The following is a 16,101-nucleotide window of genomic DNA, read 5'->3' as shown; positions in this document are numbered from 1 at the left end:
AGATACACCATTTCATTTTATAATCGTATGTATGTTTTCATGCTGAAAATCTGGTCTTGGTATGAATAGGCCTTTAATTGTACCTCACATGTGGTTGGTACAAAAAAACAAAACATAATCATGACCTTCTCAAAACCACCATTTTCCACATTTTTAATAATAAAAAATAAAAAGCCAGTATTTTATTACAAAGTAAATCTGTACATCCACAAATCTATTCATCCACTTATGACATTTCAACCAATCAGCCATACTACATCCATTACATCCTAAAAAGTAGTTAACCATAGCTGGCTTTCCATCCACATATTTTTATGCTAATTTTGTGATATTGTATAAAAAATGCTGGATGGAAAAACCAGGTTGCAAATAAAGTTTCCAAAATTTGCATATAAAAATTATGACAATTTTGCTCACCAGAAGAGACTACTTTTGTTCTCTAAAGCACATCAACGCTGCTTTATCCGCAAATTGTTTTTGCAATTTTACGATTTTTCACATAAATTAAATTCACAACTTGGACCGCAACATAGCTTATGTTTTAGCTATCCAAAACTATATCTCCCAATTTTCTCAAATCTATCTTACCTGCACTCCCCCTTCTCTCCAGCTGATCCAAAAGCTTCTGAACTCATCCCAGGACAAGATGCCTGGTGTCGGGGTGCTGGCGACAGGCTCACCCATCTTACCCCGCGAAATCCATGAGCGCAAGTTTTGCCGACCACCCAGTACAATCTCCACCATTTCAGAGCTGTCGTGAGCAGTGGGTGAGAGGGCAATGTGGGCATCATTATGGCTTTTGATGGCCACTTGTGCATGTGTGACTTTGGCCGGCTTCTTCACGTATTGATACTCGTATTTGTTGGGTGTGGAGATGTGGATTCGTTCTGTCAATCGCCGGAGGAGAAATATTGGAGAATAACTTTCAATTTACATTTGAATTCAGAGGGCAACCTAGCAAATGTGTGTTTGAGAATTGATGAAGAACAGGAAAGACTTGCTTACCGTTTGGGCAAAAGAAGACACTGTATGTGTACTCTCTAGGTAAACCTTCAGGCTATGAAAAAAAGCAAGAAGAGGGGGATATTAGTAACTAAAACATTTTCGCAACACAACACAGTGCCAATGAGTCCCATTCACGAGCCAATTGTATGTGCAGATTTATATGTAAAACCTGTGTGCAAACGTCTTCAAGCACTTTAGCGATACTTTTTCTTATAAAGGCATGGATACTTTAGATCCCTGTATCAATAATTTTATGAATCTATTTGTGCATTCATATTATGTCCAACAATTTAATAATGAAAAAGCAGGTTAAAATCAGTGCAAACTCTGAGACAAGCATTTCTTAGTGTTCAGCGTTGCTTCTATGAGGCATGAGGGCAATTTGCTTTTTCTCTTGCTGTCATGCTGGTTCTCTCACAAGTGTTTTCCACAGTTTAAATTGCAATCCAATCATGACATCTAATGCATAGCGAATTTATTGAATTGTGTCATATGTATCGCGATACATATCGTATTGTGAGGCAGTTGGAGATGCCTAGCTGTAACGAACATACATTTTTTTTCTACATTTAGGACAACATTTTGAACCAACTCAAACCACCCATATGGAAAAAATCACAGACTCCTGGTGGACTTATACACTTCTTTAGCTGAAATGCTTACGAATTTGGATACTGATTTTAACAAAAACTATTGGCTGATACGATATCAATACCGATATTTTGCCATCAGATCACTGTTTTCTTCAGAAATTATGTTTTAAAAATGTACAAAGAGTTACACTTTTTATTGCTCTAAAAATTAATAATTTCCATTGAACATGGATTGGATCTGTTGAACACATGACAGGCCAAAATTTTAAAGACAGCCACAATGAAAGATAAATAGAAGATAAAAAGAAAAATAAGAGTATCTGAAAAAATATATATATTATTTTGTCTTCTAAAACATATTTGGACTTCTGTTTTTGCAGTTCAAAACAACAGAGCTCACATTTTACATGTCTGTACTGTATATAATAGAACATCACAAATTCATAGTATGCATATGTAGGGCAATTCAACGGGAATGTCAACCACATCATGGAAAAATAAAAAGTCTCCAAAGGAACAAAACACCCTTTTAAGTTCTACTGTGGTATAATAGATTGCCATCCAGACCGCTAGAGGGTGCCGCTTGCTTACATAATGCTGACTGAAATGCTGACTGAATCGCTGAATGTAGTCTATTTTTAAGCTTTCAATGTTTAGTAATAACGCAAGACCATATTGTGATTTCAGTCTTAATTAATCGTGCAGCCTTAATAGATACTATACAAATGTGAAACTTTGCTAGTTTCAAAGCGTTTTGGATGGTTTTACCTCATCATGTATAGGTAAGTGGCGCTTTTACAACTGTCACATCTGTAACGACGCATTTTCCTCATTGATGTGCGAATGGCTGTAAAAGTGAGATTGTGTGGAAGGCATTATGGGCATATATTGTGAATCCATCTGAAATTTTGCACACAGAAGAACAATTTTATGCAAATTATTAGTGAATAAAACACATGAGATCCAGGGTCCCCACCTCTACCAGCACGCTCCTGCCCACATAGTCCATGCCCACGAGGTTTCTCCTGTCCTCCTTTTCATCGGTCACTCTGCCTGCTTTGCTTGACTGCATCCCATCAGAGCAACAACTTAGCTCGCTGTAGGCAACGGCACGAGCTGCCATGGAAAAAAATGTGGGAAATGACAGAGCAGATCTCAATGATATCAGAGGAAAAAGTAGCAGTTTGGAATAGAGATCGACCAATATTGCTTTTATACGCACCAATACAGATACAATTATTTTCATTTAAATGTCCCATAACCGATATGCCTAACAGATTTTTAACTACTGTTCTTTTTTTTTTTTTTTTTGACAAAATAATCAAATCATTTATCACTAACCAGCCTGCTTTATGAGGCTAAATGCAATTTATCTGTAAAACCGATATTTGAAACCGTGAAAAGTGTGAATATTGGTTAAAAAAATATTGATCAGATGAATTGCCTGTGTATCTCAAGTTGAAGTCCTAAACTTCATATGAATATACAAATGAAAAATGCAAACATGGGAGACTTGGCAGAATGCTTTCTTTTTTAACAAAACACGTAATGTCTTCTGAGACCATGATGGCCGAATAGGATACACACATGGCTCTGTAGAGGGATGGCTGCTTGCCAGCAAAGTCCTTTTGTATGCGTGTAGTGAGAAGGAAGGACTTGGAGCTGGAGGGACTAGGCAAAAGCCAAGGGGGTCCCATTGATCAGCACTGACCTGCAAATTCATTGACATGCCATGGAAAAGACCCCCACTGTCCCTCCCACTAATGCCCTCATGTACTTTTCAACAAAAATGGTCTGATAACCCAAAAGAACGTAGCTGTCCAGCACAGGTCATTACATAAGTCAATGACAGGGGTTTATCTTGGCAAATGTGCTCCACTAAAGCTGAAATGACCCTCCGTTTACCGACTTGCATGCTAAATAGGATTCCTTTAAGTCATGGATCAGGAATGTAATGGCGACTAAATACATACAGTGAGGTACAAAGTTCCACAACAAACGCAACGTTGTTAAATTTTTTTAATAGACAAACCTGTGATGTTGGCAGCCACCAATTCAGAAAAGAGCAGCACGATAAAAGTGGGCGTTGCCTCTCCAGGCGCCACACACTTTTTCCGGGTAAGATGATGTTTCCCTGGATGACCCACAAACTTGATCCCTTTGGACACTGAAACTTTCACATGGACCTAGAGAAAATGATTGTACAAATTGGAGTTGCCATAGAGCACAAACATGTTCTCTGCATACACACTTATATAGCATGAATTCCCAAGGGCTTTTAAAAGATTTGGGGAAATTTCGGAGGTGTATTGCACATTTTCTATGCTGCGTACCTCATGGCCTCCCATCATTCCTGAAGGATTTGATTTCAAACCCCAAAGCCCAAAACTAGTACAAATCCTTTCTCTGCACATATCTCAAGTCAAGACACTAAATAATATTTTAGAGTTAACATGATATGGGTTGAAATTCACAGCAACCATGAGTGTATCAGTGTATCAAAGTCACACAAGTATCTGCATTAAAGGGAGAGTTCACACAAACATTTTAATTCTGTCTCGAGTTAGACCGATATATCGGTTTTACCGATTAATTGGTGCGGATAGTTGCTATTTGGCACTATCGGTTATTGGTAAAAATCATGCCGATAGTTGCAGATAGTTTTCTTAATCTTTCATCATTGACAATATTCATCCATATATTTATCCTCACTTCAATGCATATTTTGTTATTTTTATTACATAAACAAGTATCTAAATTAAAGCGAGGGCATGCATTAAAAAAACGTGAATATATGGAAACATGCACCATCAGCGCACATATCATGTCTCCAAATACATATCCTGTCATCTGGTGAATATATAGGTTATTAAAAGCTTAATTTGGCTAATACTTAAGTATAGAGCATTGCAATGGAGCTAAGTCTACCTCATTTCAAAATAAGAGTCCCTGGTGTGTTTCGGGCTTGTTTATAATTAAAAGTCCCGCATTGTGCACCAAATCTTGTTTTTTTTTTCATTATTATTGGGATTTGACTTATTTTGGACTCTTGTCACCTCTGTTTCTCTGCCCATCATAGTAAGGAAAGACTAAGACAATTTTTAAAAATCATTCTATAGATCCATTTTAAAAACTATCGGCCGATTAATCAGCTTTTCCACCACCTTAAGACGCAGTCACACATACCCTTTGCACAACGAAATTCTGCGGGCAAAGATGGCGTGGGTGGATGTTGACCGCGTGTGAATTCAGCCGAAAATAACTGCCAAGCAGTCTCTTTTTAATGCTGCACTTCGTACTCTGCCAGAGTGAAGTTGAAAAAACAAAAAAACCTTGCCGCTAAAATGATCTCCTTGTCCATTGTGTATACTCAGTTTAGCTGTGTACGAAGTACCGCCCACTCAGAGGTCACTGCCAAACCAAGCAACTTCCTATTGGTCAATGCAGCAAAAGTTCGCCGCAAAGTTCACCAAACTTTCTCCACACAAAATCCGCGAGGGGAAATTCTTCACCACCGGAAGTCCATCACGCGAAATTCACGATTGCGCAGATTCCCATTGAAATAACTGTATTTCGTCTACGGAATTTTGCTGTGCAAAGGTATGCGAGACCACGCCTTTAGTTATTGGTTTCGGCAAAAAGCCATTATCAGTCGAACTCATTTTTATAAATCATTCTATAAATCAATTTTAAAAACTATCGGCTGATTAATCTGTTGTCAGCCTTTTCTAACACTTTAGTTATTGGAATTGGCAAAATCCACTATCAGTCAACCTCTGATTTTGTCATTTACTTTAATAATTTTTTTCTCCATACAATGAAAGTGAATGGTGTCTGATGCTGCCTAAAATCTCCTTTTGTGACATGAAGTTGAGTAAATGATGAGAATATTCATTTTTGGGTGAACAATCCCTTTAAGAGCAGAAATAATGCTAAACTTGATTTTAGGGCTTTTCACACTGCGCTTAACCCCAGGTTATGGTCTTTTTAAACCCCACTTTTAACCCCGGGTAAAGCAATGTTTCACACTTGTAATTTTGAAAGGTGGTTAGCACCACTTTTAACCTGGGTTATGAAACCCTGCTCCAGATCAGGAAAGTTGTTTAACAAAAGACAACCAATCATATAATGCCTCAATGCTTTCCTCATTCAAATTGTATGCACTTTGTACAGTCACAGAAACGTTCACACGGTATTTACTTTCTCCATCTAATGGAAACTGGTGAAATGTCAAACAGTGATAGCAAACGTGCATGTGTTTTCGTGGTATGTTTAAGAATACGATAGACAGAGGGGGTCACGTGACGCCATGCGAGGAGCAGACTTGTGAGCGACTGGCTCTGTGCACTTTGCTAGTTTTTTAATTATTTTCATGTTTAATTCGGTGAGATTTGATACACCCTAGTTACATATTTGCTCTTTGAGGTAAACATGGCAAAGAAGTCAAAATCCTCAGACTCTGGAGACATTAAAAGACACTTATGTGCACTAGCTTAAACATCTGGTGGGCCTGCAAGCCGGGGACTCGATTTGGACGGCACGTCGGGAGATGAAATCCAGCGTCAACTGTCCAACATCTCACTGATGCTGACGAAGGTTGTTGCTGACTTGGAGGATCTCGCTGTAATACGTCGCTCGATTACGTCGATGGAAACAAAATTCTCTGAGTTGGTCACAAGAGTGGCAGAAGTTGAAAGACAGATCGATTATCTTGAGTCATCGGAAAGGGAATTATCCATTAATCCGCCCACGTCAAAAACAGATTTGGAATCCATTTTGGAAAAATTGGAAGATCTCGAAAATAGGAATCGAAGGAACAATATTTGAATTGTTGGAATTCCTGAGCATGAAGAGGGCAGAGATATGGTGAAATTCCTGGACGAGCTCTTCCCAAGTCTGCTCTACATAACAGGCCATAAACTGGAAATCGAGCGAGCTCACAGAGTCCCTGCTCGCAGATCTGCTGAGGGAGACAGGCCCCGGGTCAATTCAATCAATTCTGGCCAAATTTCTGAGATCATCCGATAAAGATCTTGTGTTACGCGAGGCGAGGAGCAAAGAAAAGCAAAATTTTCTTGTTCCTGGACTTTGCGAATTCGACGAGAGAAACGCGATTGGTTCAAGGAATGTAAGAAACTCTTACATCAATGGAAGATCGCTTTTGCACTGTTGTTTCCGGCCAGACTGAGAATAGAAACAAAGGATGGTCGCAGGGTATTTACGTGTCCAAAGCAAGCACTCTCTTTTATAAAAACAATGGGTGAGTAAGCCATTTGGGGTTTTTCATGTAGCTCCAGAGTGGATTAACTCGCTGTACTTACTCTGGCTGTCTGAGGAAGCTGGGTGCCATTTTTGTTTCTTTTTGCACTGACTCCGTCTAGCGGATGGAGTTTGTTTTGTGGAATGACTCCTTCGAGAAACTTTTGCATGGACGGAAGATCACTTTTACACTGAAATTCCCGGCCATATTGAGAATGGATACTAAGAACGACTGCAAAATATCTTCATGTCTACACAAGGATGTCTTTTATAAAGTTGACGGACTGAATAAGTCATGGCATATTTTTTTTATGCAGCCTCCGAGCGAATTTGACTCGCTCAATATGCACTTGACCATTCGAGAAACCGGGGCGCCTGTTCTGTTTTTTTGTGCTGGTTCCGCCTAGCGGCTGGAGCTTGTTTTGTTGAATAACACTCCTTCGGGACAGTTGTAGTTGAATCTGTTCATTCTTTGGGCTTATGCCTCCTGTTGGCTGGAGTTTGTTTTTGTGGAATATTTTTAAGGGACATTAGAATGATTATGTCATCTGCCGAATTCATAACAACTGGCTCACTGAACACTTGTCTGTCTGTCCGAGGAAACTGAACGGCTTTATATCAGCTGGAATTTGTTTTGTGGAGGAACACACCTTCGAGTCAGTTCTGTGAATGAATCTATATGTTCTTTGTGTTTATTCTGCCTATTGGCTGGGGTCTGTTTTACAAAGTATTTTCTGTTATGTAATTTTGCCTTACAAAATTTGTGCAGAAGCACCGGACTTGAGCAATCCGATGGCAAAGTTGTCGCAGGGGCTCTCGTATGCGTACGTGGACCTTTTGAGTTTAGAGGGATTGGCGCCGGTTGGCACTGTCGTGCGCAGGGTTAATGTGCATGTTTTTCCTTTTTCTGTTTGTTTGGTTCAGGGGGGAGTTCGGGGTTTGATTGTTGCCGTAATGGGGAATGTGGTCTGTATAATCTTGTTTTTGACACACAATTTATTTTTTCTATTATACCAATATGTCAAATGTTAATATGAGTGGATTGTCTCTCTCCACATGGAATGTGAATGGGTTGGGGCACCCCATAAAAAGAAGGAAAGTTATTTCTTTTTTAAAGCGTAAGAAATATGATATAGTGTTTCTTCAAGAAATGCATCTTTCCCAGCAGGAAGCTGAAAAATTTGGGAAGATATGGGGTGGACATGTTTTCTTTAGTGCTGGCTCAAGTAAGAGTAGGGGAGTCATTATACTGATAAATAAACATTTACAATTGAAATGTCTCAAACAGATTAAAGATAAATTAGAAAGAGTCATTATTGTTTTAGCAGAAATTCAGGGGCTAAGTCTTATTTTGGCTAATATTTACGCACCTAACGCTGATGATCAGGGCTTTTTTATAGAACTTGAAGGGAAGTTGCAAGCTGCTGGCACCCCTCATGATATAATATTGGGAGGAGACTTTAATCTTTTGATGGATTCAGTCCTTGATCATAGTGAAGCAAAAGTGTGCAAGCCCCCTATAGCAACATTGACGCTTCTCAGGATGTGTAAATATCTTGGTCTTGCCGATATTTGGCGACTTTTGAACCCATCTGGTAGAGACTATACATTTTTTTCATCAGTCCATAAGATTTATTCTAGAATAGATTTTTTTTAAATATATTTAAGTCCCTCATTTCGTCTGTTGTTGATTGCTCAACTGGAAACATCTTAGTCTCAGATCACACCCTGGTGAGTTTAGAGGTGTTGCCACATACGGAGAAAAAGAGATCATATAGTTGGCGCTTTAATGTATCCCTTTTGCAAAATCCTGATTTCCAACAAATGTTAAAGACTGAAACCAATGTTTATATGGAGATCAACTGGTCCTCAGTATCCCCTGTGGGCATGGCTTGGGAGGCACTTAAGGCAGTTCTTAGGGGCCGGATCATACAGTGTGCCTCATTCACCAAAAAATCCAAAGCACGTGAACTCATGGAGTTGGAAGGGAATATTAAAAGTGCAGAGGCAGAGCTGAAGCACCGAATGTTGTCTGATGGCCTCAGAGAATTGACTCGTTTGAAATACAGATATAATACTATTTTATCACGGAAGGTGGAATTTTGGTTATTCAGGGCAAGACAGTCATACTTTAAGTCAGGTGAAAAAGCAGGGAAGCTTTTGGCTAGATACATAAAGCAGAGAGAGTCTTTTTCTACCATTCCCTCAGTGAAATCTGCTGGTGGTGAAATTTTTACCTCTGCCATTGATATTAATAATGCTTTTAAAGAGTTCTATCTTGATCTCTATAGTTCCACGTCTTCGTCTACTGATGAAGATATTAGAAATTTTGTGGAACCATTAGAACTCCCTAAATTGACGACTGAGCAAAAAAATTCTCTTGATTCTGAAATAACCTTGGAGGAGCTTGACGAGGTAATTAAGGCCTTACCACAGGCAAGGGTCCGGGGCCAGATGGTTTTGCCGCTGAATTTTTTAGATCTTATGCTACAGAATTGCCTCCAATTTTACAAGAAGTTTATACGGAATCATTAAAGAATGGAAAGCTTCCACCAACCATGACACAAGCCTGGATCAGTCTGATTCTTAAAAAAGACAAAGATCCAAGCGAGTGTAAGAGTTACTGTCCAATTTCCCTGATCCAGCTAGATGTAAAAATTTTGTCAAATATTTTGGCTAACCGATTAAGTAAAGTTATGACATCTCTTATACATATAGATCAAGTGATGTTTATTCGGGGCTGTAGCTCTTCTTGCAACATTAGGCGTTTCATCAATATCATGTGGTCAGTAGCGAATGATCAGACTCCGGTCGCTGCCATCTCACTTGATGCCGAAAAGGATGGTAGAATGGGATTATCTTTTTAAGATTTTGGAAATGTATGGGTTCGGGAGTACATTTATTGGTTGGATTAAGTTACTTTATAGACACCCTGTAGCAGTGGTACAAACGAATGGATTAATTTCAGACTATTTTACTCTGGATAGGGGCACCCGGCAGGGTTGCCCTCTTTCCCCCATTATTGTTCTGTCTTGCTCTGGAACCATTAGCAGCCGTGATAAGAAAGGAGGATGATTTTCCAGTGGTGATGGAGGGAGGTGTGGCGCATAAGCTTTTGCTTTACTTAGATGATATTTTATTATTCGTCCCCAACCCCACTAGATCTATGCCTTGCCTCCACAGAATGATCAATTCCTTCTCTAAATTTTCAGGATACAGGGTTAATTGGTCTAAATCCAAAGCTCTGGCTCTGACAGCATTCTGCCCGGTAACGGCTTTTCAGCTGGGTGCCTTTCAGTGGCCTAAACAGGGCATTAAGTATTTGGGTATTTTATTCCCAGAAAATTTAAGTGATTTATTCAGTTTCAGCTTCATTACATTTATCTATGATTGGGAAGGTTATAAAAATGTTATAAAAATGAATTGTATTCCAAAATTTAACTACCTATTACAGTCTCTCCCCATTGAAGTGCCCACAATTTGATAGAATTGCTAAATCTTTTATCTGAATGCATTCTAACAAGTTACACAGGCCAACTGACAAAGGTGGGTTAGGTTTCCCCAAAATATTGTTTTATTATTATGCTTTTGGTCTCAAATATTTGGCACACTGGTCGCTTCTGCCTGAAAGTGCTCCTCCCTGGCTCTTTATTGAACAGGAGGTCCTTGCCCCTATCTTGCCATTGCAATGTCTTTCTACCAAGCTGCCCGGAGAAGTAAAGACACATCCCGTTATCTCACACATGCAGTTAGTGTGGACAAAAGTTTCCCACGTGCTCAATTCGGACATTTACCTGAACGTTGCCGCAAATATTTGGTTAAACCGTAAATTGTGTATTAACAAGTCCCCTTTTTGCTGGACAGAATGGATTGAGAAGGGAGCTGCTACGCTGGGTGACCTGTATATAAATGGAGCATTGAGATCCTTTGAAAATATTACACAGCGGTTTGGGATTCCCAGATCTCAATTCTTCAGGTACATACAGCTGCGCCATCTACTTTGTACCATCTTTGGGTGTAGTACGCAGCCCCCTAAAGCTGCAGACACGCTTGAGATGGTACTAGCGGCTTTTGGAAAGGGTCACAAGGCTTCAGCGTACTATTCCTGGCTAATTCAGAGTCAAGGGGGACAGGGTTTTGACATCTCTCAAGAAGTTATGGGAGAAAGACTTGAATTTAGTACTGGAGGATGAAGAATGGGGTAGGATTTAAAAAAATGTCAAGTCTATATCTAGGGATGCAAGGATGCACCTCATTCAATTTATGATTCTGCATCGTTTTTATTGGACTCCTTCTAGATTGCATAGGCTTGGTCTTAAAGATACACCCACCTGCTGGCGATGCCAATCAAAGGATGGGGACATAGCCCATGTTTTTTGGTATTACACTAAGATTCAAGAGTTTTGGTGGAGGGTTCAGAGTTATGTCTGTAAGATCCTGGGCACTCAGATTTCGTTCTGCCCCAGACTCTGTATTTTGGGTGATGGGGTGGGGGTTAACTTAGGGAATACACATGTTAAAAACCGAGTCCTTACCAGTGTGATGATCGGCAGGAAAGTGATCCTTGCGGGATGGAAGTCGGCTGGTGCGCTCTCATTTCATGAGTGGTGCACCGAATTGGGCACAGTGGCGGCCTTTGAAAAGATGTTGCATAGACGGCTGGGCAGCTTGGGTCCTTTGAGAAGAAGTGGGGCACTTATTTGGCCTTCTTGGAGGATTGCCAGGGAGGAACAGTGGAGAGGGACAGTTTAAATGGTGTGTATGTAATTAATTGATGTGTGGAACCCTTTTTCTTTTTCTTTTTGGACAATTTTTTAAGTCTGAGTATTTTCTTTGGACTGTCTGCTTGCATGTGTGTCTGTTATTATTCGTGTCTGAACACTGGGATGTGTGCTGGGTGGGGGGGGAGGGAGGGGGGTATATTTTGTTGAAAGTTGATTCCGTGTTTTCATGTGCTGTTTGTGTTGATTTGAGCGTGCAACCAATAAAAAAAAAAAAAAAAGAATACGATAGACCAACAGAGCTGATTTGCTTGCCGACATTTCCACAGAAAAGCAGCTCCATTGACAGGTTGCGTATCCATTGTGAGCTGTATTTGTCCAAAAATTGTTATTGACACAGCAAATATGCAAATAAGAACATTAACCCAGGGTTTATGAATGTACAGTGTGAAACCTAGGAACAAATGGCCAGGGCTAATTATTAACCCAGGTTAAAGTATTAACAGTGTGAAACATGAAACAAGATAACCCAGGATTTCGTTTCCCCAGGGTTAAGGATGACAATGGCTGAACAATTTCAAGTGTGAAAAGCCCTTTTTACATTTCTGAAAAAAAGGTGTTTGCCTGTGCAAACTCATCATGATGATAGGGTATTCCTAATTGGTTGCTAAGGTGTTCTGAGTGGTTACTAGGGCATTGCTTACTAGCCCAAGTCAAAAAAGTCCACCCCTCGTCTCTATGATTTTGCGGTTCCTAGATATGGCCCTCCTTCAGTGTAAGTCTATAGGATATTTTTATCCATTTTATTGTCTGGACAGACGAAAATGTTGAGAAAAGCACAACTAAAAACATGCACACACCTCTGCACAAGTTTGGAGGTAGTTATACACAGTCAGTGGGACTTTGGTTTGTTCACCACGGATAACACTGTACGGCAGGGTGAAGTCGATGAAGAAGGGCTTGAATGTGCGCAGTTCTGCAGTCTGAGCCAGGCCCAACCCCTTTCCTGCAGACAGACCAATAGCCTCTGTCACCCATGTGGTGATGGAATCAGGGACGTCCAATCGTAACTCTGCATCTCCGGTAACATTACTGTCAATCAAATAAAATAAGAATTGTCGGGTTAAGCTAAAACATTCAAAATTTTGTTGTTAATGTTTAGTTCAACAGGAGATTCTGATATGGTATCTAGAGACAATGAACTCATTTACATGGATGGCAGAACATTTACACTACATTTACATATATGCATTTGGCAGACACTTTTATCCAAAGCGACTTACAGTGCACTTACTACATGGACAATTCCCCCGGAGCAACCTGGAGTTAAGTGCCTTGCTCAAGGACACAATGGTGGTGGCTGTGGGGATCGAACTGGCATCCCTCTGCTTACAAGTTCTGTGCTTTAGCCCACTATGCCACCACCACTTAGAAAGCTGTTTATTGCAAGAAAGCTGCTTAAGACTCGAAAGTGGCATACACGTTAACGTGCATTGTGTTTGTGGCTTTCTCGCAGATGTGAGGGACATTAGTCGATATTTTAAACTGGTGTGTATAAATTATTATTGTTTATTATGTGTGTGATTTTTGCCTTTTCCCACTGTACTCCCAGAAATGTTCAATTCTTTCCTCTGTGTTGATGATATGATATAGGGCTACATACTATGACCGGTCTGTTCCATGCACATGCACACTCTTCAAAAACTTATAAGAACTCCTCTTATGCATTTGCATGGCCACTAAAGCCGTTCTCTAGGAGAAACCTAGGTGTGTAAAACCATTTTCTTTTAATCCCTTAAACAGCATAAGCAAAGCAGCATTCGTGTTTACATTATGTTTCAGAATACTTCTTTCAAAAACCCTAGAAATAACCATTTCCAGAAGTGTACCCTTCCGAAAATCGAGAGCTCATGGCAAATTTGCTGCAAACTTGATGCAAATTCGGCACTAAATTTTTTTTCATGCAAATGAGCTTTGCGGCAAACTTGAAGCAAATTGTCCATTGTTGCCAAAGGTTTGCCGGAGGTTCGCCACCAACGGCGGAAAGCTGCAAACTTCTGGCAAATATCTGCGCCGAATCAAAAGCTCATTTGCATGTGAAAATAACGAGCTGTAAATTTGCTGCAAGCTTGTGGCTAGTTTAGATGTTTACGTACATGGGGTCAATGGTGGCCAATGGTCCGTATATAATGCTGATATATATATATATATATATATATAAAAACTATCACTGGCTGCAAGACATATAAACCAAGTGACCAAATATTGGCCTATTAATCAGCCTGGCTGAAATGCGTACTGCAGATCGCTAGTTTAGTCCATCACTAAATACATATATGCAAAAGAAGAATCCCCATTTTAAGACCTCCCTAATCTAAAAACCTAATTGAACCAAACTAATATTTCAGTACCTGACTCTGAAGCAGCGCCATATCCATGTCTCTGGGAAGAATGTACGCCTGCGGTTCTCTGTCCTGTAAAACACAAACTGACATAAGAGGCGCTAGACCTTAGAGACAACTAACGCCCAAGGTATCTAATGGTCATTTCTTTTTTATGATTAACATTTTTATTGATTCTACAAAGACAAAGAAAAGCAAAACATATATACAATGAAACAACATTTAACTCCCACCACTACCCCTCCCCAATCAAAAACTCCACCTGACCCCAAATGAACATCCCAGTGGTCTTACATAACTACACACACACAAACACACACAGAATAAAAAATAAATAAATATAAACGAGAAATGTCCCTTTTTCAGGACACTGTATTTTAAAGATAATTTTGTAAAAATCCAAATAACTTTACAGATCTTTATTATAAAGGGTTTAAACAATGTTTTCCATGCTTGTTCAATGAACCATAAACAATTAATGAACATGCACCTATGGAACGGTCGTTAAGACACTAACAGCTTACAGACGGTAGGCAATTAAGATCACAATTAAAAAAAACTTAGGACACTAAAGAGACCTTTCTACTGGCTCTGAAAAACACCAATAGAAAGATGCCCAGGGTCCCTGCTCATCTGCGTGAACATCCCTTAGGCATGCTGCATGGAGGCATGAGGACTGCAGATGTGGCCAGGGCAATAAATTGCAATGTCCGTACTGTGAGACACCTAAGACAGCACTACAGGGAGACAGGAAGGACAGTTGATTGCCCTCGCAGTGGCAGACCACGTGTAACAACACCTGCACAGGATCGGTACATCTGAATATCCGAATAATGGCAACAACAACTGCCCGAGTTACACCAGGAATGCACAATCCCTCCATCAGTGCTCAGACTGTCCGCAATAGGCTGAGAGAGGCTAGACTGAGGGCTTGTAGGCCTGTTGTAAGGCAGGTCCTTACCAGACATCACCGGCAACAACGTCACCTATGGGCACAAACCCACCTTCGCTGGACCAGACATAACTGGCAAAAAGTGCTCTTCACTGACGAGTCATGGTTTTGTCTCACCAGGGGTGATGTTCGGACTCGTGTTTATCGTCAAAGGAATGAGCGTTACACCGAGGCCTGTACTCTGGAGCCGGAGCGTCCGTCATTGTCTGGGGCGGTGTGTCACAGCATCATCGGACTGAGCTTGTTGTCATTGCAGGCATTCTCAACACTGTGCGTTACAGGGAAGACATCCTCCTCCCTCATGTGATACCCTTCCTGCAGGTTCATCCTGACATGATCCTCCAGCATGACAATGCCACCAGCCATACTGCTCGTTCTGTGCGTGATTTCCTGCAAGAAAGGAATGTCAGTGTTCTGCCATGGCCAGCGAAGAGCCCAGATCTCAATCCCACTGAGCACGTCTGGGACCTGTTGGATCGGAAGGTGAGGGCTAGGGCCATCCCCCCAGAAATGTCCGGGAACTTGCAAGTGCCTTGGTGGAAGAGTGGGGTAACATCTCACAGCAAGAACTGGCAAATCTGGTGCAGTCCATGAGGAGGAGATGCACTGCAGTACTTAATGCAGCTGGTGGCCACACCAGATACTGACTGTTACTTTTGAACCCCCCCCCCCCATTCCATTTCTGTTAGTCACATGTCTGTGAAACTTGTTCAGTTTATGTCTTAGTTGTTGAATCTTTTTATGTTCATACACATGTTAAGTTTGCTGAAAATAAAAGCAGTTGAAAGTGAGTGGACGTTTCTTTTTTGCTGAGTTTATATATATATATATATATATATATATATATAATAAAGTATTCGCTCACCCATCCAAATAATTGAATTCAGGTGTTCCAATCACTTCCATGGCCACAGGTGTATAAAATGAAGCACCTAGGCATGCAGACTGCTTCTACAAACATTTGTGAAAGAATGGGCCGCTCTCAGGAGCTCAGTGAATTCCAGCGTGGTACTGTGATAGGATGCCACCTGTGCAACAAGTCCAGTCGTGAAATTTCCTCGCTACTAAATATTCCACAGTCAACTGTCAGTGGTATTATAACAAAGTGGAAGCGATTGGGAATGACAGCAACTCAGCCACGAAGTGGTAGGCCACGTAAAATGACAGAG

General features: G+C 40.5%; 1 protein-coding gene across 2 annotated transcripts in view; it reads right to left on the bottom strand.

The window, feature by feature from the left end:
* LOC127438115 (C3 and PZP-like alpha-2-macroglobulin domain-containing protein 8) overlaps nucleotides 1–16,101 on the bottom strand; it is a 78,414-nt gene that overhangs the window by 44,599 nt on the left and 17,714 nt on the right. For both annotated transcript variants that reach the window (XM_051693394.1, XM_051693393.1), the window contains exons 19-24: nucleotides 13,990–14,052; nucleotides 12,439–12,670; nucleotides 3,631–3,784; nucleotides 2,575–2,714; nucleotides 1,006–1,057; nucleotides 589–887 (exon numbers count right to left, since the gene is read on the bottom strand). In XM_051693394.1, coding sequence (XP_051549354.1) covers nucleotides 589–887; nucleotides 1,006–1,057; nucleotides 2,575–2,714; nucleotides 3,631–3,784; nucleotides 12,439–12,670; nucleotides 13,990–14,052 — 940 coding nt within the window. The remainder of the gene's footprint in view (nucleotides 1–588; nucleotides 888–1,005; nucleotides 1,058–2,574; nucleotides 2,715–3,630; nucleotides 3,785–12,438; nucleotides 12,671–13,989; nucleotides 14,053–16,101) is intronic.

Source organism: Myxocyprinus asiaticus, chromosome 49, assembly GCF_019703515.2.
Source record: "Myxocyprinus asiaticus isolate MX2 ecotype Aquarium Trade chromosome 49, UBuf_Myxa_2, whole genome shotgun sequence".
Lineage (NCBI taxonomy): Eukaryota > Metazoa > Chordata > Actinopteri > Cypriniformes > Catostomidae > Myxocyprinus > Myxocyprinus asiaticus.
This window is presented reverse-complemented; position numbering and strand designations above follow the sequence as displayed.